The sequence below is a fragment of the Capra hircus genome, chromosome 25 (genome assembly GCF_001704415.2).
Source record: "Capra hircus breed San Clemente chromosome 25, ASM170441v1, whole genome shotgun sequence".
NCBI classification, from domain to species: domain Eukaryota; kingdom Metazoa; phylum Chordata; class Mammalia; order Artiodactyla; family Bovidae; genus Capra; species Capra hircus.
Genome location: NC_030832.1, coordinates 1052849 through 1075393, shown reverse-complemented (window position 1 = coordinate 1075393; position 22545 = coordinate 1052849). Strand labels below are relative to the sequence as shown.

General features: G+C 63.1%; 1 protein-coding gene across 1 annotated transcript; it reads left to right on the top strand.

The window, feature by feature from the left end:
• CLCN7 (chloride voltage-gated channel 7) lies at nt 1264–21073 on the top strand. Its single transcript, XM_018040726.1, has 25 exons — nt 1264–1460; nt 7527–7598; nt 10267–10338; nt 10430–10495; nt 11113–11245; nt 11468–11577; nt 11975–12055; nt 12635–12697; nt 12795–12878; nt 13440–13533; nt 13723–13787; nt 13919–14035; nt 14555–14609; nt 14858–14918; nt 15390–15528; nt 16241–16334; nt 17044–17213; nt 18068–18119; nt 18279–18406; nt 18490–18575; nt 18671–18800; nt 19328–19387; nt 19483–19659; nt 19742–19822; nt 19957–21073. Exons 1-25 carry the CDS (start codon nt 1308–1310, stop codon nt 20041–20043), a joined length of 2430 nt encoding a protein of 809 aa, XP_017896215.1. The 5' UTR covers nt 1264–1307; the 3' UTR covers nt 20044–21073.

Genomic DNA, 22545 nt, shown 5'->3' with positions numbered 1-22545 from the left:
CATGGGGATCCCCAGTGGGTGAATGATGGGAGCCACACCCACCTCGAATCCTATCAACCCCACCTCTGATCTGAGTCCACTGCATTCCTGGGTAGGGAGGACGGAAAAATGCAGAGGGGCCTCCCCTCCGGACCCTTCGTCCCTAGGCCTGTTCTCACTTCCCCATCGCTCTGTGCGGCTCTCCACAGGCCTGAGCTTCATACAACCTGCACTCGCCCACTCCCTTCAGTCGAAAACCAGCCCCACTGCTCCTCGGAGCCTGAGCCAGCTGCACTCCATAGCTTCCAGGCCCTCCTCCACAGACAGGGCTGGCTTATCCCGCAAACGGGCAAAGCCAGGTCACACCTTTTGCTATCTTGGGGAAAACTTACAATCCTGTTGGGCTTCCTTCCTCTTATTTTGGTTTCAGTTTTGGTTTTATTTTTGAAACGTGTGGGAGAAAAGCCTATAAAGAACTTCTGTAATGTCTTTATTTTGAAAAGCTTCAAATTTAAAGAAAAAAGTTACAAGAAGAATACATGGCACAGGTGTATTTATCCTGGATTCATGGGTGCTAACATCCCACCAGCTTACTTTCTCCCTCTGTGGGTAGCTACATACTGTGATTACCATTGGCCTGTGAGTCACCTGAGGCTATGCTGCAGACATCACATCACAGTCCCTGAATATCTCAGTGCTGTCTCCAGAGGAAATGGGCTTTTCTGATATGACACCCAGACGAAAGTTACGCCCCAGGTTTGGGCGCCGCAGTAACACCCCTACCTAATGCACAATGCGAGTCTGATCTTTGCCAATTGTCCCCCAAATGCCAGGCCCACGAGCAGCCTCGGTTGCCCGGCCGTTAATCTGCTGTCATCCAGGGCGGTCTCGCGGTGTTCCTCGGTGTTTCTCGGTGGACGCTGACACCGCAGGAAGAGCTGCCTAGCTGGCACGTGTCCCGAAATTGGGGTTCAACTGGATTTTCCCTGTGTGATGCGCTCAGTGCAGCGTTTTCTGCAGGAAGGCCACAGGGCCACATGGTGTGTCCTCAACACAACCGTTTGCTGCGCGGGGACCCGTCCCGACAGGCGGGTCTGCATGCACGGCTGTGCGGACTCGCCCTGGAGCCGGCTCGCTCTCCGCGCGGCCCAGCCGGCGACGGGCGGCGGGACTGCAACTCCCAGAAGGCCGCGCGCGCCCCGAGGCGCCGTCATGTCACGAGGGCGCCGTCGGGGCCACGTGACCCGAACGGCCGTCACGTGGCGGCGGCGCGGGTCACGAGAACAAACACGGCCGCGGCGCCGGCAGCCGGTCCACTGCGGCGGGACATGGCCAACGTCTCCAAGAAGGTGTCGTGGTCCGGCCGCGACCTGGACGACGACGAGGCGGCGCCGCTGCTGCGGAGGGCGCCGCGGCCCGGGGCGCCGGCCGGGGAGGCGGCGCCGCTGCTGAACGGAGCCGGGCCCGCGGCCGCCCGCGCGGTGAGCCGGGGGCAGGGGGGTCGGGCCGGGTCCGCGCCGCGCTCGCAGGGGCCGGGGGCCGGGGACGCGGAGCGTCCTTGCTCGGACCGCCGGGCGGACGGCAGGGCGGGCTCGGAAGCCGGGCCCCGCCGGTTCCGGACTCGCGGGATCGCGGGACCGGCCCCTCGTCCCCGGTGGAGCCCGGCCGCTGCGGTCGAGCCCCGGCAGCGCGAAGCTGTTTCCTCCCTGTTTGCTCCACAGCGGTTGTGAAGAGAAGGCAGGTGGTCTGCTGCTCAGATCACCCATTACTTTCTGTTTTTGTTTTTTTTTTAATACGAGGTACTATTTTTACCGGGTCGTTTTTGATCCGCTAGGAAGGACGTTTCAAGAGCTTAGGTCGCGGAGTTTGCTTTTTCAGTGGGCATACCTTGGGGACTCGGCCGGGCCCCTTTAGACGCAGCGGTTTCAGGGCCATCTTGGAATGACAGGGACGTGCGTTCGGTTTTCCCGCAGCTGTTCATTGGAATGCAAGCGCAGCCAGATGCAGGAAGACAAATCCGAGTGGTCGAAGTGTGCCCCGCGAGTCGGCACAGAAGTTTGTCACTTAAGTCAGTTCCTGTGTGTGGTGTTAATTTTGAGTTGATTGCGTGGCCTTACTCTGTTTTGTGACTTTTCTTCCCCTTTCTTTTTTCTCACTGTGTCCTAGACGTGTCCTTTACACCCTTGTGTGGTGTTTAATTAGGAAGGACTCAAGCATGGGGCTGTTCCCCTAGAACTTATCTTTAGGTTCCCCTGTTCCCCCAGAGATGCGTTGGACAGTGAGGATCACGATCTGCTCGGTGAGTGAGGTCTGCTCAAGCGCTGTCTGTCCACATGAGAAGTGACCTAAAGGGTCTGACTTGCAGTGGTTTTTAATCTGCTAGGAGACAGGGCTACTTTGCTATTTTCTTCTGAAAATGTTTGTTTTTTTCTTCTCTTTAAAAGAAAGTGATCTGAAATCTACAAACTACAAATAGGAAAAACTGGCCCTAAGGGCTAACAGGTAAAGTGATTGAAAGCTTCCAGATGGAATTGGAGTTTATTTCAGGGCTCAGTGTGCTGGGGTTTCTCAGTTCTCCTTAGACAGCATAGACAGAGGAGTTGGGTGTTTTTTTTTTTTTCTTAAGAACCTGTTGACTCTTCCCTTGAAACTCATTTCTCTGTAAAAAACCTTTACAGGCTTTTTTGTTTTTCATTTGTGTTTAATAACAAGTGATTAGCTGCTCTTAAGCAATTTGAAAATGACGTGTGGTGCATCTGCCGTGTGCCCCAGCTGCACACAGAGGTGAACAGTGCAGCTCCCTGGCCACTGGCTCCAGCTCCAGGAAGAACAGGCCCAGTGCTCTGGGACGGCTGCGTGAGGGGCCCCAAGGGCAGGAGAGGTCACCCTGGGTCCAGTCTTGAAGCCTGCATGATCCTTAGGCCAGTAGACAGAGGGGAGAGAGAAAGGGAGAGTGCATTTGAGAAGCAAATTGGAGTGAGTGGTGGGGCTGGGGAAGGAGCCAGGGTGGACCCACAGGGGACAGCTGCAGTCTTCCAGTTGTCTTTATCTCATGGAGAATCCTCTGGAAGCTGGAGACTCCAGGCTTGAAGGATGCGCAGACAGCCTGGGGTGAGCGGATGGAGGGGCTAGGGGGTCACTGGAGGCATTGATGCAGGAGCTTTGCCCTGCGCCAGCAGAGGCAAGTGCTCAGGCTCCTTGCTGGCAAGGAGTGTCACCCATGTCCAGTTCCCAGCCGCCTGTCATGAGGCGGCCAACACTGGTCACTCCCAGGGGTGTTAGAAACAGCAGCTAGGCTCTGATGGTCTTTGGGTTGCCGTTCCTGGTGCGACTCCCCTGCCGCCAACTCAGCCCCTCAAGGCCAGCCATCTTGCAGGAGGGGTGGTTCTGGACCGGTGGGCTGAGTTCACCGCAGCACACTTGGAAGCTGCTTTTGGAACAGGGCCTTCTGAACTGAAGTGGCAGCCCGGTGCTGCGGGGTTTCCTGCAGGGCGTCCCCAGCTGGAGTCTGGTGCACCCGACATGGGAACCTGCCAGGCACTGTGGGGTGCCGCTCTGGGCCGTCCTGGGCAGGATGGGTTGTGGGGCACCCTGAGCTTAACCCCATCCGTCGGGAACCAGGCCATTCGGAGCTGCTCTTCTCTCTCTCTGGTCCTCAGCCCGTCGTGCCCAAGTGTGGGGTGAAGGCAAGTTGCTGCCTGTCCACCCCTGGGGCAGGGGAGGTGGCGTCAGCCAGCGAGTCACAGTCATGTGCGTGGGCAGAGGGTGGGCAACAGGAAGCGGAGGCTTCTGAGGACTCACAGAGGGAAGCCTGAGCCGGCAGCAGCTCCAGGCTGGGGTGAGCGTTGGCGGAAAGTCCCTCTGCTTCGGTGTCTGCGTGCTGCCCCAGCTCCACAGGGTGCAGGCTAGCCACCCCGGCGCCCTCTCCGAGGGCTCCCTCTCTCCCCTGTCTCCCCCAGGCCTGCAGTAGCCTCTGCCTAGGGCTGGTGTGGGCGACTCAGAGTCTGGGAGGCAGAGGACGTGAGTACAGCCGAACCGTGTGGGAGAGGTGAGGACAAGGTGGGCCAAGAGCTGGTCAGGGCATCCGGGAGGCCCCCCGGGCAGAGGTGGCTGTGCTCGGACAGCGAGGCCACGGTGGAGCTGTTCCCATCCCCCACCGTCTTTCGTCAGCTCTCGGCCCAATGCCCCTGCTGCCATTGGACCCTGGCCTCTCCCTCGGGCCCTGGCATCACCCTCAAAGCCTCCCTCACGGTGTACGCTGACTTTGTTTATGGGCAGCCTGGTTTTTCTGACTATAAGCCCCTGGTGGCAGAGGCCCTGTGCGTGTCCTTAGTGCTCGAGGCCGGGGGGCTTCGGGCTGAAGGGGCTGGAAAGCAGAGGACAGAGGTGCGCAGACAGCCCATAAACTGCCGTTTGTTTTAATGATGCAAAAACTACGTAGCACAGTTTACCACCTTAACCGTGACCAAGCGTACGCAGTCGGCAGCACTGAGTCCACCGTCAGCAGCAGCACCTCCAGGACCTCTCGTCCTCCCAGACTGAACCTCTGTCCCCTGTGAAGCCCGACTCCCCAGCCCTCCCCAAGCCCCTGGCAAAGGCCGGTCTGCTGTCTGTGTGACGTCTCAGAGCATGGTGTCATAGGGCGTTCATTGCTTTGTGACTGGCTTCTTTCTCTCGGCGCCTCCAGGTCTGTGGGTGCTGGAGCACGTGGCGGGGTTTCCTCCTTTCTGAGGCGGAATAGCGCTGCACTGTGCGTTAGACGGCCTAACGTCTTAGGCGCCATCTTCCAGTGGGCAGTTGGGGTGCTCTGCCCCTTGGCTACTGTAAACGATGCTGCCGTGAGTGTGAGTGTATACACACCTCTTTGAGACCCCTGCTGGTCATTTGCGCCTCTACCCGGAGGTGGAATTCCTGGATCATGAGGTAATTCTATTCTCAATTTTTAGAGGACTCTCTGTCCTGTTTTCCACAGCAGCTGCTCTGTTTTACGCTCCCAGCAAGGGAGCACACAAGGGCACTGGTTCCGGAACATCCTCACCAGAGCTTGTTTCTTTATTTTTTGACCCTGGCCGTCTTCACAAGGGTGAGGTGTTACGCATTGTGTTTTTGATCTTCACGCCCCAAGCCCCGTGGCTGGTCTTTTTAGTCGAGTCATTTGTAGCTGTTGGGCTGCAGGAGTTCCGCTCTGTAGGACTAGTTTCTTTTCACTCTGTTCATTGTTTCCTTTGATGCACGGAAGTTCGCTCTGATGTAGTCCTATTTGCATATAAACTTTTAATTAGTTGTGGATTTATGGGAAGTCGAAAAGACAGTTCAAGAGGGCCTGGGTGCCGCACCGCCTCCCAAGGGCCTTCCGCCTTACCCTGGGGCAGCGCCGTGCCGAAACCGGGCGCTGACGTGGGCACACCCGCCAGTGCCCGCATCCTGCCTCTCACAGCCGCTGCCCAGCCCCTGCCTGCTCTCCCTCAGGACTGGCGTTCCAGGCATGTCGGCTCAGGGGAGCCACATGCAGTGAAATCTTGCAGTCCTTCCGGAAGCACAGAGGTTTCATCCAGGTTGTCGTGTGCATCAGCAGTGTGGGAAAGCGCTAGCAATTAGCTTGGGTGTAAGAAAAGAGAGAGAGCAAGTCCCCGTACATCCAGTGAACGGCTTTTTCATCATAAAAGATAATTCGTTTGTGAGATGCTCATAGAGTTCAGGAAAGAGATGATGAAAACATGAGGGCGCTGGAGGAGGGGTGCGGCCTGGAGCCACAGCGGGGGCTCCGTCTCTGCAGGAGCCGGTGCCCAGTCTGACTGCAGCTCCTTGCTGCCCTCGTGTGCTCACCCGCGACTCCTGGTGGGGGGGGTCCACACCTCTGGGGCCGTGCTGCCCATCTCTCCCAGGCCACGTGGTTGCAGCCTGGCCCTCAGGCTGTTGAGCTGGCAGGGGCACTGCTCTGTGGGCCGACGGAGGAGTGGGAGCGACTGGCGGTGCGCTCCGTCAGCACACTGAAACACGCGTGCCCCCTCTACCTGGTTCTGCGGCTCCACTTGTCGGGTCGGGGGGCAGCTGGGTCTTTCCTGCTGCTTTCAGAAGCCCACTTTCAGTTCTGCCTGTCTCTGCACCCCATCTCCTCAATGGAGAAGTCCCTAGTGTGTGCTCCGCCAGCGGGCTGGTGGCCAGCATGCCCTCTGGTGACGTGTGGCTATGTGGGGAGCACAGGCTGCAGCCAGCTCGGGCCCGGCCTGGGAAGTCGGGTCCTTTCTGGGTCAGCCAGCCAGGCCCTCCTGCCTTCCTCATCAGAGTCAGCAGTTTTGAGGGTGTTGTCAATTGTTTTTACGAAAGAAAGCAGTTGTGTTTCTCTGCTCCCTTCCATTGTACTGACGTTTGTCATTTACACTTGGAGGAAAGCGGCTGGAGCAGGATGGTGGGCTCGTGAGCTCGCCTGACAGGTTACCTGTCGTGGGGGAGCAGTGCCCCCGGGCGGTCCCCCCAGCTTGGAGCCTGTGTGGGGCCTCGGCAGCTGAGGTCAGGTCCCAGTGTGGTCAGGCTGGTGTCCTCAGAGGGGGCACACACAACACACGCGTGCACACATACCCCTGCTCAAGCGCACGCACGTACCACGCACATGCACACCGATGCGTGCGTACCTATGCGCGTGCACACCTGCAGGCACACGCGTGCACACACACAGAAGGCTGGTGGCAGCGGAGCAGAGGTTGGAGTGATGTGACCACAGCCAAGGGGCTGCCACACCACCGGCGGCGGGAAGGGGCAGGGCCGCCCTCCCGACCCCGTGCAGGCCGCGGCCTGTGCAGCTGTGGTTGCAGCCCGGGGCCAGCACAGCTGGTGGCTGGGTGCGCTGCTGAGTGCACTCCCTCCTGTGGAGTGCCCGTGTGCTCCGGGCTCCCATGTGGCGGGCCCTCAGTCCTCGTCCCTGCGTGCCCGAGTGCCAGGAGCCCAGCCGCACGTGCACGCTGTGCCCGTCCTGCAGGGGGCTCGTTTCCCGGGGCCGCGCCTGTGGCGGCCTGTGCTTCGTCTCTGGGTCCTCACATGTGCCATGCCCGGCGCTGGGCGTGAGGGTGGGCACGTGCCAGGATGACTGTCCTCTGCGATTGACCGTTCCCGGCCCAGTAATGCGCCTTGCTTCAGAATGCCCTGCCCCAGAAAGGACCCTCCTCTGAGTGCGTGTCTGGGTGGGGGTGGTAGTTGGGAGGCCTGTGACGGGCCCACCTGGTGGAGCGGCTCATGTCATGATGGGGGGACAGAGATGGGGCCTCTGCGGGTGGCCGGGAGGTGCAGGGTGAAGGGCTCCCAGAGGAGGGGCTCAATCCCCTGGGTTTCCCAGGACAGGAGAGGGGGACCCAGGAGGACCCCGGGGATGGGACAGGCTGTGGGTCCCGGGCCGGGCCTGGGGGCAGCGCTGGCCCAGCTGGCATCTCCCACACGCGAAGGTCTGTGCTCCCCCGAGGAGCCCGGGAACACCGGGGTCAGGGGGTCGGGGGGGTGATGCCGATGCAGCTCGTCCTGCAGCTGAGTAGCCTGTGGTTCTCTTCTGCTTCCAGTCACCACACTCGGCATTCTTTCGGATCGGACAGTTGAGCAGCGTGGAGCTGGACGATGAGCTTCTGGACCCTGTGAGTGGGATCCTGCTCAACCAGGCCCCTTCCCCGCCCCGCCCCAGACGGCCAGGCCTGCTTTGTGGAGATGCAGCCTGGCAGAGGGCGGACAGAGAACACCACACGGGAGGATGGCAGGCGGTGACAGTGCCGTGCACACGGGGGCCACCAGGGGAGGCTGCCCTGCGGGACCCTGTCCCCGAGGCTGAGATGATGAGCACAGCTGGGGGCATGCACGTCAGGAGCAAGCTGCTGTGTGCGGCCTGGGAGGGCCAGGCACGAGGCCCGTGGTGGCCCGGGGGAGGGCATCTCAGGGTGCTGGGCCCTTGGACCTGGTGGTGTCCCTTTTCCTGCCCCTGTTTCGGGGGTTGAAGTATCCAGCAGTTTCCGGCCTTTTCCCGAGACCCCTCCCACAGACGTGTGGTTGACCCCCTCCTCGGGAGTCAGCCTGCATCCCCCTGAGGCTGCTGGCGCCACCCAGCCTTCGTGTCTTTTGGAGAACTTCTGGGTCCTGTCACGTTTTTTAACCAGGTTGTTTGTGTTTTTGTGATTGAACTCTGAGAGATCTTTGTACACTCCAGACACACATTGCTCGTGAATTGCAGGATGTGCAAAAATTTCCTCCTGGTCCATTACTGGTCTCCTCACTTTCTATCTGTGTCCTTTGAAGCACAAACACTGCTAATTTTGACAGAGAGAGTCCACTTGGCCTGTTTTTGTTGCGTGTGCTTTGGGTGTCATAGGTAAGAAACCACCGCCCAGGCCAAGGTCATAAGCATTTACTCCAGTCTTGTGTTCTACAGTTTAGATCTTTGATCCGCTTTCCCCTAGTTTTGTACATCATGTAAGATAAGGGTCCAGCTTCGTTCTTTGCACCTGGGTGCCCAGCTTTCCCAGCACCGTTTCCTGAGAAGGTAGCGCTTTCCCTGTCGAGTTGTCTCGGCACCATCGCTGAAGGTCAGTTGCTGTGACGGGTTTGCTTCTGGGCTCTTAGCCTGTCCCTGTGCCTAGGCGACACTCCCCTGACGCCTCTAGGTTTGTAGGAAGTCTCAGAAATAGGAAGTTTGAGCCATCTCACTTTGTTCATTTCCTGAAAGAGGTTTTGGCTGTTCAGGATCCCTTGTGTGTTTCCATGTGGGGTTCAGGCTCAGCTCATCAGTTTCTTCAGAAGCTCCAACTGGAGTTTAGACAGAGGTGGTGTCGACTCTTAACATCCAATCTTCTGATCCACGAGCTCCGCATAGCTTCTCAGTTGTTTAGGTCTTCTTTTTTTTTTTTTTCCAACAACGTGTTATAGTTCTTAGCGTACAGATCTTCACTTGCTTTGTTTAGTGCTTTCTAGAAATACGTTTTGTTTCATAGAGTCTTACTTTTTATGCTGTGGTAAATGGATTTGTTTTCTTAATTTTTTGTTGGATTGTTCATTGCAGGAACATGGAAATACGTTTTTTTAGAGTACTTTCTGGGGTTTTCTACGTATCAGCCTATGTCATCTGCAAAGAAGAGTTTCACTTCTTCCTTCCTGCCCTGAGTGCCTTTCCCTTTCTCTCTTGCCTGATTGCCCTGGTAGAGCCTGGAGGACTGAGCTGAGCAGAGGTGCCCGAGCAGGCATCCTCGTCTTGTCCTGGTCTCAGAGGAGAGGCCTTAGTCGCTCATCCCTGCGCGTGCTGTTACGTGTGGGTCTTCACAGGCACCTTGATCGGGTGGAGGAGGTCCCCGAATTCTTCCCTTGAGTTCTGTCAGATGTTTTTCCTATGTCTGTTGAGGTGCTGTATGTGGATTTGGTCCTTTACTGAAACAGTGTTGGCCTGTTTCTGCTTTTATGCCACGTCACCTTCTGCTTGTCCAGACGCCCCCAGGTGTCCTGCAGCTCGGTTCCTTCTGGCCCTAACGGTGTCACAGACCCACGGGCTGAGGGCTCAGTCCATGAGACAGCCCCCTCCCACACCAGTCCAGGCCGCCACCTGTGCTCCCACTGACCAGCGCAGATCAGGGCTCTCACGGCCCCTCCCTGCTTCCGTAACTTGCCAGAGTGACTTGCAGAGCTCAGGGGAGCATTCTGCGTATGTTACTGGTTTACCACAGAGGAGACAACTCGGGCACAGGCAGATGGGGGAGACCCCCAGGGAAGGTGTGGGGAGGGGTGCGGAGCCCCACACCGTCCCCGGGAGCCCCCTCCCAGCCCTCCACGTTTACCGGCCGGAAGGGCCCTGACCGCTCCGTGTGGGGTTTGAGTGGAGGTGCATCGCATGGGCAGGACTGGTTGACCCCTGCCCTTTGGAGATCAGCTGCGTCTCCAGCCCGCTGGTCCTGCCGTGGTCTTCTAGTCCCAGCCCGGCCCTCTCTCAGCCCAGACTCACTCGTCACTCAGAGAAGCCGGGCGTCCAGGGCCAGAGCCGGAGCATGGACGAGTGCCCACAGTGGGTGTCCTGTCGCGCCATAGACATTTTCCATCTTGCTTTTTGGGGCCAGGCCACCTTGGTTCCTGGAATAACTTGCCTGACAGGTGTCACGGGGCCTGAGTACCTGCTTCCTGTGAGGTTCTGCGTCTCCACGTGCAGCCACCTGCCTGGCCTGGCTTTGGGCTCAGGATCTCTGCCTTGTGGGGCGCGCGGGCACAGCCCCTCCCTTGTGCTGCTGCGTCCTGACACGTGCTGGGTTGCCAAGCTCTGTCTCTTCCCCGCAGGACATGGACCCCCCTCACCCCTTCCCCAGGGAGATCCCACACAACGAGAAGCTGCTGTCCCTCAAGTACGAGGTGGGCCCCCTGCGCCCCACCCTACCCCAGCGTGGCCGGCCTCTGCCTGCAGGCCAGGGTCGCTCACCACTGTCTGCCACCCGGTCTGCAGAGCCTGGACTACGACAACAGCGAGAACCAGCTGTTCCTGGAGGAAGAGCGGCGCATCAACCACACGGTGAGTCTGCGGGGGGAGCCGGGGTTGGGGGGCGGGCCTGCGGGGCAGCCTGCATGGCGGGGGGCGGGGGGCCTGCGGGGGAGCCGGGGTTGGGGGCGGGCCTGCGGGGCAGCCTGCATGGCGGGGGGCGGGGGGCCTGCGGGGGAGCCGGGGGCGAGCCTGCGGGTGAGCTGGGGCGGGCAAGCCAGGGGGCGAGCTGGGTGGTGAGCCTGCGGGTGAGCTGGGTGGGGTGGGGGGCGGTGTGTCTGTGCGTATGTCTCTGTATGTGTGTGTGTGTGTGTGTCCATCCGTCTGTCTGTGTGAGACCCCGTTGCCTCCCTCCATCTCCTCCCCGCCCCAGCCCCACCTGGCGTTCTGGGGTGAGCGCTGCCCACGGCCGGGCTCAGGTGCCCATGCCAGCATCACGTTGTCACCTCTGAGGAGGCTGTTCTCAATGGCGGCCGCAGCGTCAGCATCCAGTTACGCCCTGGTTGGGGGTCCATCCGCCAGGGCTCCACAGCCTCTGAGACACCAGTGGGGCTGCTCTTCTGGGTCTGGAGGCCCGCAGGGTGAGCCTGTGCCCAGTGGAGGGCACAGAGCCGCCCCTGACAACCACGCCCGCCCGTGACGGCCCGCAGGCCTTCCGGACGGTGGAGATCAAGCGCTGGGTCATCTGCGCCATGGTGGGCATCCTCACGGGTCTCGTGGCCTGCTTCATTGACATCGTGGTGGAGAAGCTGGCTGGCCTCAAGTACAGGCTCGTCAAGGACAGTATCCTTTGTCTGTGGTCACTGGAAGCCAGTGGACCCACAGGAGGGACCCCCGCCGTGTTCTGCTGTGGGTTGGGCAGCGTGACTGGGTGGGGCTACAAGTCTCAGCGTGGGGATGTGCGGTGACCCTGAGATGCCCATTAAGTGCCCTGGAGGCCAGAGCACAGCCCCCTGGGGAGCGGCGCCCCGTGACCCCATAGCACGTGGCCCTTGACAGCCGCAGACATCGACAGGTTCACCGAGCACGGCGGGCTGTCCTTCTCCCTCCTGCTCTGGGCCGCACTCAATGCCGCCTTCGTGCTCCTCGGCTCCACCATCGTCGCCTTCGTAGAGGTAGGTGGGCCCTCTGGCCCAGACCCGAAGGTCTGCTGGTGGAGGGCCCCACCGAGGGGTTACGTGCCCCAGGACCCCCTTCTTCCCCATGCCCCTTTGCTCCTCCCTGTGGGGGCATTGGAAGGAGGAGGGGGCCATGTCCGGAAGCATCTGGGTGCAATGCAGGGTCCCCTGGGCAGGCAAGAGCACGGGCCCCTCAGCAGGCCCCCTGTCCTAGGAACCCCCACCTGCCCAGGGGGCCACTGGGCCCCCTACGCCCATGGCATTTGTTCCCTTCGGTGGTCGGCAAGCAGCCCCCTCCCCTGGCAGACCGAGCCCCCCAGGTGCGTCCTCTTGGGCCTGTGGCGGCGGCAGTGGCTCGCCTGGCCTGTGGGCTCAGTGCTTCCTCTCCTTCCAGCCGGTCGCCGCTGGCAGCGGGATCCCCCAGATCAAGTGCTTCCTCAACGGGGTGAAGATCCCCCACGTGGTCAGGCTCAAGGTGAGGAGCGAGGCGGCCCCTGGGGGCTCGGGGCTCAGCCCAGGACACATCCTTGCTGACTTAGGAGTGTTCTGTTTGCTCACGTTCACCTCCAAAATTTGCCCAGACCCGCACTGTCTGCTGCTGACGCGCCTGTGTGGACATGCTGGCGAGGTTATGGGAGCTTTCTTTGGACGACGACTCCTGGGCATTTCCGGGGGGGGGGGGGGTGGACCTGGGCCAGGGGTTTGCAGGTGACATCTCTCCTGCCCTTTCTGGGGATGGGGTGCTCCAGGCAGTGGGGGGTCTGGTCCCTCTCAGGGGAGCAGGGAGCAAAGCCCGAGGTCAGAGCGAAAGCGGCTCTGCGTGTCTCCTGTGTGGACGTGAGTGCCCGGGACGGAAGGCCTGAGGAGATGGGTGGCAAGGGAACGCCGGCTGCCAGTCCCCATCCCCGGACCCCTGCCTGGGCCATGGCCCCCTTTAGGCCCCCTGCCTGCCTGGGGTCACGATGAGGCTCCTGGCTGTGTGCAGTTTGTCGCTTGGGTTCTTGACCACGTGTCGCCTGTAATCAGATTTGGCATCTTTTCCTTTGTGTTCCAGACCCTGGTGATCAAAGTGTCCGGCGTGATCCTGTCAGTGGTGGGGGGGCTGGCCGTGGGGAAGGTAACGGAAGGCGGCTGCCCCAGCGTGTGCCCCCTGCCGCAGCCCTGGGGCCGTGGGAGCGGGCTGACCTCCAGAGCGCGCCGCCCATGCCTTCCAGGAGGGGCCGATGATCCACTCCGGCTCGGTGATCGCCGCGGGCATCTCCCAGGGCCGGTCCACGTCGCTGAAGCGGGACTTCAAGGTGAGTGCCCCGAGTCCCCAGGGCCATTCCCGGGCCAGGCCCACCCCCCCCCCGTAGCCTCCTCGCCTCAGCCTCTGGCCCGTGGGGCGTCCGGTCGCTCGGCGCTCCGTGCGGGGGGGCGTCTGCGTGGAAACGGCGTGTAGCTCTGAGAAGTGTCCACGGGAACGCGGCCCAGAGAGGCCGGGAAGCTCGCGTGTGCCGGCTGGTCCTTCCTGCACAGACCGCAGCGTGTGGTCACTGCTGGAGTGGGCAGTTTTCCCTGGACGTCAGTGGACAAGGAGGCTGCCCAAGACCCTGCTCCGCAGTCATGCCGGCTGACCCCGTGGCTGAGCCCATCCACTCCCCTCCCCCTCCTCTTCCTCCCCATCTCTCTCACTTTGGGCCCTTTCCCCGCTCTCCTCCCCTCCCCCACCCCTCCCCGGCCCCTCACTCTGGGCGCCCTCCCCCTCACTCTGGCCCCTCCCCCACCTCTCCCCTCCCCCTTACTCTGGGCCCCTCCCTTGGTCTGAGAGAAGTGACATCGGAGGCCCGGGCTGAGGCATCTCTGTTGTCCTGGCCCAGATCTTCGAGTACTTTCGCAGAGACACGGAGAAGCGGGACTTCGTCTCGGCAGGAGCTGCAGCTGGAGTGTCCGCAGCCTTCGGGGCCCCCGTGGGTGAGGAGGGGTGACTGCCGGCCCCCGCTGTGGGGAAGGAGGGTCTTGGTGTTGGGGGACTCTGCGGCTGAGCACGTGGGGTGAGCCTCCTGAGAGCCTCGACGCCCCTGGGGGCGGGAGCTGGGGCGGCCATGGGTGCAGGGCTGTCTGATGGGGATGGTACCTCAGGGCTGGCGGCTGCTCTTCCAGGTGGGGTGCTGTTCAGCTTGGAGGAGGGTGCGTCCTTCTGGAACCAGTTCCTGACGTGGAGAATCGTGAGTGCCGGGGACGGCCTCCTTCTGAGGCTGGGCAGCCCTTAGCCCACGGTCTCTCCCTGCCGTCCCCCGCTGGGGCGTCCGCTACTGCGACACGTCGGCTCTGACAGTGCGCGTCTCTCTGCTTGCAGTTCTTTGCTTCCATGATCTCCACTTTCACCTTGAACTTCGTCCTGAGTATTTATCATGGGAATGCATGGGACCTGTCCAGCCCTGGGCTCATCAACTTCGGAAGATTCGATACTGAGGTGCCCGCCATGGCACCCCTCGCCCTGCAGCCTTCCTCTGAGGGGGCCAGGCTGTGCACTCGAGGCGCAGCCTGAGCAGCTGTGGGGGGAGCCCTTGTCTGTAGGGCTGGGGCTGGAGCTGCCCTGGGAGGGGGTGTCTCGCTTGGCCCTGCAGGTGGGGCGCCCATCAGCCAGCAGTGGTTCGGGGAGGCTCAGGCGTCTGCGGACTGTCGGGCAGCATCACTGAGGCTGATGGCTGGTGCCCCACAGTGGCTTCCGGAGGCCAAGAGGTCCTCAGTGGCTGGCTCTTTCCGACGACAGGCTGCTGGTGGCCGGGTCACCAGCGTCCTCTCCCTCTTTCGTGGCTCCTCACTTCCCCATTTGCAAAACCCTGGGCCATCCCCAGAGCCTCCCTGCCAGGGTTCCTCTCCTGGGGTGTGTGTCCTGTGGGGAGGCACAGGGCCCCTGGGCACGCCTGGCCTCATCTGAGCAGGGGCCGGTGGTTTGCTCATGGATGCCTGCTCTTCTCTCTCCACGCAGACCATGGTGTACGTGATCCATGAGATCCCCATCTTCATCGCCATGGGCGTGGTGGGTAAGGACGGCCTCGGGCTCCAGGTCCAGCCCAGCTTCGGGCGCCAGAGAAGCTTGCAGCCCCGCCCCTGCTGGCTGTCCCCGGCAGCAGGGGGCCCCAAGCTCCCCTTGGCTGGGGACAGCTCCTCACCTTCCTCACTCTGAGTCCATGGAGGGGGTCCTCCATCCTCGGGCGTCCCCTCCGGCCCCCCTGCCACATGGGCAGCTTCCCTGAGTCCCAGACACCTATCTGCTCTTTCCTCTTTCCAGGGGGCATTCTCGGAGCTGTGTTCAACGCCTTGAATTACTGGCTGACGATGTTTCGAATCAGGTGAGAAATCAGTTTTGAGAGGTGTGGCTGCACGGGGTCTCTAGAAACAGTCCGCTCTGTGCTCTCGCCATGTGGCAGCCCCATGCCCAGCGTGCTCCCCGCCCCCTGCGTGGCGGGGCATGTGTGGCCTGGCAGGAGGCACGGCCCACGGATCCGGCGCGGCCCCGGTGAGGTGTGTTGGGCTGCTTGCGTCAGTCTCGGCGGTTTGCAGGGTTGTCTGCCGGGCACACTTGTTCTGGCAGAGTTGCTCGTGTTGCTGGGAGAGCCATCCCAGGGGCCTCTGGCGTTCTCGGCTGTGGCGGGGTCTTGGCCTTCTTTCTCCTCGTTCTCTCCGGGGGCAGCCAAGAGCAGGCAGAAGCCTGTTGGGGGGTGGGCAGATGTGCGTGGCGCCCGGGGCGGCCCTCCCGAGTGGCGGGCCCCATCACCCTGGCCATCGGCCGGCCCACACTTGGCCCCGGCTGTGCGCTCCAGGTACGTCCACCGGCCCTGCCTCCAGGTGGTCGAGGCCACGCTGGTCGCCGCTGTCACCGCCACGGCCGCCTTCGTGCTCATCTACTCGTCCCGGGACTGTCAGCCCCTGCGGGGGAGCTCTGTGTCCTATCCCCTCCAGGTAGGCAGCCGGGGGGGGGGGCGGCAGGGCAAGCCCCCAGACGAGGGCGGGCACCGCGGCCTGAGTCTCACCTGGCCTCCTGGATTGGCGGGCTAACAGGGTCTGCAAGGTGGGGTGGTGGGTGTGCAGGGGCGACCCATGTGCCCACGCTCACCACAGCAGGTTTCACCTCAGCCCCGGTGCCCGCCCACGACAAGCAGGAACCGGGTGTTTCATACACGGTGGGTCCCCTCCCTGTGGAGAGGGCTGAGCTGTGATGCGCTCCCACACTGCCGCATGAGAGACGCCAGATGGGAAGGGCCTCACATGGCGTGGTTCTGTTTACGGGAAATGTCCAGAGCAGGCTCCTTCGTAGACGGGAGCCGTTTGCCGGTTGCCCAGGGCAGAATATACACTCACAGGCCTGTCTGGGCCTGCAGCTGGGGCCATGGGGTGGACACATCCCACTCTGCTGGGAGCCCCTGCTCACGTTAAGGCCTCCAGGGACACACAGTCTTGCTCAGCCTGAGGGCTGGGCCTGGCACACGCCGGGCACCGATGTCTGCCCAGGCACCGTGGGAGCCTGCTCCTGACGCAAGCTCTCAGGCCCCGCCTCCTTTCTGAGGCCGCAGCCAGACACCTCCCCCCCTGCCCAGCATTCGTGCTTGTGCCTGATGCCATCTGGCCCAGGACCAGCGCATCCCACTGGCCCGTCCACTCTCACCCCTTGCAGCTCTTCTGCGCTGATGGTGAGTACAACTCGATGGCTGCGGCCTTCTTCAACACCCCAGAGAAGAGTGTGGTCAGCCTTTTCCACGACCCCCCAGGTTTGTGCCCCTGCTCCAAGCTGGCATTTGCCTGTCCCCATGTGGGCCTGCCCTCTGACCTGTCTGCGTGCACACACGTGGGCCGGGCTGACTGACGCCTTCTGGCTGAGCACCCGTGGCCTTGCTGCAGGGCTGGCTGTACTAGGGCCTGCAGCTGGCAGCCAGTGCCTAGGGGCCCAGCCAGGCTCCCTAGGCTGTCTGGTTCTCTCCCTGGAGGCCGTCCTGTCCTTTGTTCAGATGCGCTCGCCTCCCCGCATGGGCTTCCCTCCTGGCCGCTGCCCGCAGGGGTCACTCGGTCAGAAGACAGCCTGGGGAGGTGCGCTCTGGCGCTGGAGCCTTGTGCAGTCCCGTGTTCCTAATGACAGACAGGCTCAGGCCGGACGCAGACCTGCTTCCAGTTCAGCGGTCTCGGTTACCTGGGGGTGAGGGGCCGCCCTGACCGCTCGGCGCCTGTCTGCAACCCCTCTGCCTCAGCTCTGGCTGTTGCCCACCGTCAGTGGCAGCCCAAGGCCCTTGCTCCCCGTCACCTGCCCCCTGGGCGGCTGGGCTCGCGCCCAAGGGCCAGGCCCTGAGTCCCTGCACTGGGCCTCTGAGGATGGAGAGGCTTGGGGAGTGGGCTCTGACCAGGGGCTCAGCCGGACCACTGGGCGGGCAGCAGCACACGGGGTTGAGTCCGCGTGGCAGGCCCTGGCCAGCGCCCTGTCCACAGGCTCCTACAACCCCGTGACGCTTGGCCTGTTTACCCTGGTCTACTTCTTCCTGGCCTGCTGGACCTACGGGCTCACGGTGTCGGCCGGTGTCTTCATTCCGTCCCTGCTCATTGGCGCTGCCTGGGGCCGGCTGTTCGGCATCTCCCTGTCCTACATCACGGGGGCCGCGGTGAGTGCAGCTCCACTGGGCCACAGCCAGGCCAGTGCCCTGAAAGAGCACGGCGGGCCCAGCAGCCCAGGGTTGCGGGGGCGGGGCCTGGGGGGCGCAGCTCAGGCCTCAGCACCGGGGCTGCCTCCTGCTTGCCTCCCACCTGCCTCCCCGGGTGGCGTGGCCTTCAGCCTGTGGGCTTCCAGCTGTATTGCAGTCTTTCACACAAGACCGTGAAAAGCCGTCAGGGGGGTACAGTGAGTCTCCTCTCTCCAGGTTTGAGTCGTGTGTCCCAAGTTTCCTTCCAGACAGAGTTTTGGCTTTCATTACGGTGACTTTCATACTGTAAACTCCCACCTTGTGGAAGTGAGTGGCTGAGCAGCCCCTCAGCGTGTGGTAGTTGTGTGACCACGACCACCACTGGGTTCCGGGTGTTCTCGTCACCCCAGAAGGACAGCTGTCCGTGCTAGGCAGTCCCGTTGGTGTCCCCGCCCCTGGCAGCCCTGGGCAGCTTTCTGCCTCCGTGGGCGTGCCTCTGCTGGCTGTTGTGGAGATCCGTCTGTGCAGGCGGGTCCTCGTGAGCGTCGTGTCTTCACGGCTCGCCCGTGCGCTAGTGTGAGTTGGCTTTTCGCTGCTTTCTACGCTTCCTGGCATGGCCCAGGTGTTTGTGCGTGGACTCCTGCCCACACCCGGCCCCGCCCCGGCGTACCCCGTGCCCGTCTGTCAGGCGGCCAGGTTCACTTGTCCCTGAACGGTCACGGTGAGCGTGTTCACAGACTTAGGTGACACTCGTTCCTGGGCAGTGTGGTCAGTGTGGCCTGGGTGGGTTTGGGTTGGGGCTACCATGCCCCCAGCACCCCGTGTCGTCCCTGCAGGTCTGGGCGGACCCTGGCAAATACGCCCTAATGGGAGCCGCTGCCCAGCTGGGTGAGTCCTGGCTACCACGTGGGTGTCCCTCCCACCTCCCCCACCCCCTACCCCCCCCCACGCCCATCTGGTGCTGCCTGGGGGCCAGGCCGCGGGGTTGGATGGACGGCGGGGTGCTGCCCCACCCGCCCAGTCTCCCTCTTCCCCTCCCCCGGGCAGGTGGGATCGTGAGGATGACGCTGAGCCTAACGGTCATCATGATGGAGGCCACCAGCAACGTGACCTACGGCTTCCCCATCATGCTGGTGCTCATGACCGCCAAGATCGTGGGGGACGTCTTCATCGAGGTGCGGCAGGGGGACTGGGGGTCGGCGGCTGCGGCGAGGGCGGGCCCGGCAGCCTTGTGCATGGCTGTGCCCACTCTCCCCAGGGCTTGTACGACATGCACATCCAGCTGCAGAGCGTGCCCTTCCTGCACTGGGAGGCCCCCGTCACCTCGCACTCACTCACCGCCAGGTACCCTCCGAGCAGGCCCGCAGGCTGGGCGGGCGCTGGACACCCTGGGAGGCTTTGTCAGCTACATGGTGGGTCACGGCGTGGCTCTTCCCCAGGGAGGTGATGAGCACGCCGGTCATCTGCCTGCGGAGGAGGGAGAAGGTGGGCGTCATCGTGGACGTGCTGAGCAGCACGGCATCCAACCACAACGGTTTCCCCGTGGTGGAGGATGCTGACGGCACGCAGGTACCGAGCCCCGTGGAAAGCCAGGCCACCACCTGTGCTGACCAGGGTGGCGGGTTGGGGCGGGCTCCCGTGAAGGTGGGCATCTTGCTCTGGGGTTTCTGGTAGAATTCTCTGCTCATACCGCTGTGCCCGTGAGCGAAGTTCCTGCGGTGTGGGTGGTTATTGAAGCACCCCAGCAGCGTCTTGTGGTCCCACCCCAGGCTGCACCCCAGCCGAGGAGTCGGGAGTCGGGGCTGTGACTGTCGGGGTCCACAGGACTTGCAGCCATGCTGCCTCTGTCTGGCATCTGGGCCTGGGCGAGTCTGCCGCTTGCCCGCACTAACACAGTGACCCCCCGGCACCTCGTGGTCCGGGTCCTGCCGCCCCTCCTGGGCGTTTGGGGACCAGCAAGCCTGCCTGGGGAGGTGCCGGCAGCATGTTTAGTGCCCGTGGGCTGCCAGCATCACCCGGGAGCCTGGCTGGAGCCCCCAGCTGGCTTGGCGCTGGTGGGTCCCGGGGCCCCTGCAGATGAGGCATCTCTCTTGCAGCCAGCTCGGCTCCAGGGCTTGATCCTGCGCTCGCAGCTCATCGTCCTGCTCAAGCACAAGGTAGGCCGTCGGGTGGCCCAGGAGCCGGGCGGGGCCCTGGGCTCTGCACCTCCAGCAGCCAGTGCCCACCCCACCGTCCACCCTGCCTCCCGCAGGTGTTCGTGGAGCGCTCCAGCATGGGCCTGCTGCGACGCCGGCTGCGGCTAAAGGACTTCCGCGACGCCTACCCACGCTTCCCCCCAATCCAGTCCATCCACGTATCGCAGGACGAGCGGGAGTGCACCATGGACCTGTCCGAGTTCATGAACCCCTCGCCCTACACGGTGCCCCAGGTACTGCTGAGGGGATCCAGGCCCATCCCCTCCTGGCTGGGGCGGGGCTGGTGGGTGAGCTGAGGCTGTGTCCATGTTGCAGGAGGCGTCGCTCCCACGGGTGTTCAAGCTGTTCCGGGCCCTGGGCCTCCGGCATCTGGTGGTGGTGGACAATTGCAATCAGGTGAGGGGGTCCTGCTGCCCCTGGCCTGCCTGCCCACCCCCAGGACTCCCCCAGGCTGTGCCATCCCCTGCATGCAGGGCAGGGGCGTCCACAGAGGGAACGCTGGGCCTCATGCCCCGGCTCTGCTTCCTCAGGTGGTCGGGCTGGTGACCAGGAAGGACCTGGCCAGGTACCGGCTTGGAAAGGGGGGCCTGGAGGAGCTCTCTCTGGCCCAGACGTGAGGCCCTGGCGCCTGCACCTCCCCCAGGGCCCCGCCTCACTCCCTGGCAGCAGATCCAGTGACTGTGAGACATTGGGGATGGCCCGGCCAGCGTGTGGCGCACATGGACACTCTTGTGTTCTCAGCGTCCCCTCCCCCAACCTCACCCCTGGGCTTCCGCACCCAGCCTCCTGTTCCTGATTCTTCAGGAATCTGTGCAACTGCTGTTTTCTTCCCGAGAGCCCGTGAGCACGCGTGTGCAAGGGGACAGCTGGCGAGCAGGGGCCCGTGGGTCTGAGTGCTGCAGCCCCACAACAGGCTGGCTCCTAGGCCCGCGCCCTGAGCACCGCCAGCGGCTGCAGCAGACGCCCCTGGCCCTGGCCCTCGGGCCTCGGCTCGGTTGGTGGCCATCAGGTTTGGGGTCTGGACAGAGATCCGAACTGGAGGCACAGAGGCGAGGGCTTGGGGAGCAGGACCACCCTGGAACGTAGACCCCAGAGCCAAACTCCGAGACTCACTTCTGCAGCCCCGGCCTCGCCCCCCTCAGTGCAGTGGGGTCTGGGACCAGGGGGAGACCTGAGACCCTCCTTCAGGCCTGGACCCCCGAGTTGAACCACGCCTCTGTCACCACGCCCTTGTGGACACCGCTGGGAAGGCGGATCTTCTTGGCACATGGTGCCCCAGTGGCCCTGAGCGATACGCTGTAGCAGCTCTGCTTACAGTATCGGGGGCAGGGGGTTTCTGGGATGAGTCAGCGAGCCCAGAGCAGGGATGCACCCTTCCCAGGCCAGGCAGGCCCAGAGCTGGGATGCTGTGTCCCCGAGGCCCCACGGGACCGACCTTCTGCAGGGACTGGCGTCCCTGGCCCACTCTGGTGGCAGCCATGGATGGCTTTGTGGTGGGTTGGCGGGCACTCCAGCTGGGTTTCAGCCCCTTTCAAGGGGGTGGGGCCTCGGAAGGTGGCTCTCTTCCTGGTGGGGAAGCCCTCTGAGGGGGGCACGGGGGTCCGAGTGTGGGGATCTGAATGGGAGAAATAAAGGAATGGTACTGATGACCGTTGTCAGCTCCTTGTTTCCACCCAGTGTGGACCCTGGTCCAGCACCCGGGACTCACGGGCTCACATGGGTGGAGGGGTGGTGGCCGTTGTCAGCTCCTGTTCCCACCCAGTGTGGACCCTGGTCCAGCACCCGGGACTCACGGGCTCACAGGGGTGGAGGGGTGGTGGCCGTTGTCAGCTCCTGTTCCCACCCAGTGTGGACCCTGGTCCAGCACCCGGGACTCACGGGCTCACAGGGGTGGAGGGGTGGTGGCCGTTGTCAGCTCCTTGTTTCCACCCAGTGTGGACCCTGATCCAGCACCCAGGATTCACGGGCTCACAGGGTTGGAGGTGGGGGATACCCCAGTGGGGACGCCCCTGAGTGGGGGATGCAGGTGAGGGACTCAGAGACCCCTGGATGGGCAAGTGCCTGGGGACGCCCCATGCCCCAGGGAGGGTGGACCCCAGCCACCACATCCTCGTCCACGTTGCTCCTGGGACCACCATAGAGCCCTTGGAGAAGGCAGTCTTCCCTCTGTCTGCCTGCCAACCACAACCCCGGTCCCCACACTCGGAGGCCCCCAGGCCACGGCCGCTTGGTCAGGATGCGGTCCCTCAGTGCCACCCTGTCCCTCACCTGCCGGCCTCCAGAGTGTGTGATGCGGCCGCAGGGCGTCGGGCTCCTTGGGGAGGGGTTGCCTTTGACACAGGCACACCTTGTCAGAGGGAAGCCCCCTGACAGCCCTCGTGGGCAGGTCTGGCAACTGGGAGGGGGACCACCTGGGTGGGGTGAGGGGCCCGAGTGTCCACACAGGCCTAAAGCCAGACGCGACACCCCCAGCACCTGGTTGCAGGCTGAGGCATGAGGAGAGCGCGGGCGCAAGGCGTTGACATCGAGGGGGGCTGGGCGGCACGTTAGTTACCTCCTTAGAGTGGACTGCAGGTCTGCTCGGCCTGCCCTTCCTTGCGGGGCTGCGCCTGCCCTGCGGCCGCACCCTCCAGGTGGCCCTGCCCCGGCCTCGCCCCGTCGCCCCTGTGGCCCTATGCCCTTGGCATGGCCGCCCCTCCCACCGGGTGTGGTCCTGGCCTTCAGGCTCCCTGACCAGAGGGCGGGTGATCGCTTCCAGGCCAGCCCTCCTACCGGGCTAGCAGCTCCCTGGCTGACCCAGTGGCCGGCAGCCACTCCCCCGATGGCTGGAGGGGCGTCCCTCAGGTCCATCTGAGAGTGGGCAGTTGGGGCAGCCTCGCTGGGACGGGGAAGCTAAGGGCTCGGGTTCCACCGGCAGTTGGGCCGTGAAGTCAGGAGGTTCTGCTGGGGAGAAGGTTCCGGCAGAGCCCCACTGCCCTCCAACCTTGGTTTTGTCCCAGGAGGAGGGATGTGAGGGCAGGGGTGGCCTCTTTGCGCCCCACGTGCTGCCTCGACCCCAGAGCTTCCGGCTCTGACTCCCCACCGTTCCCCCTCCGCCCCTGCCCCTCACTCCCACCCCT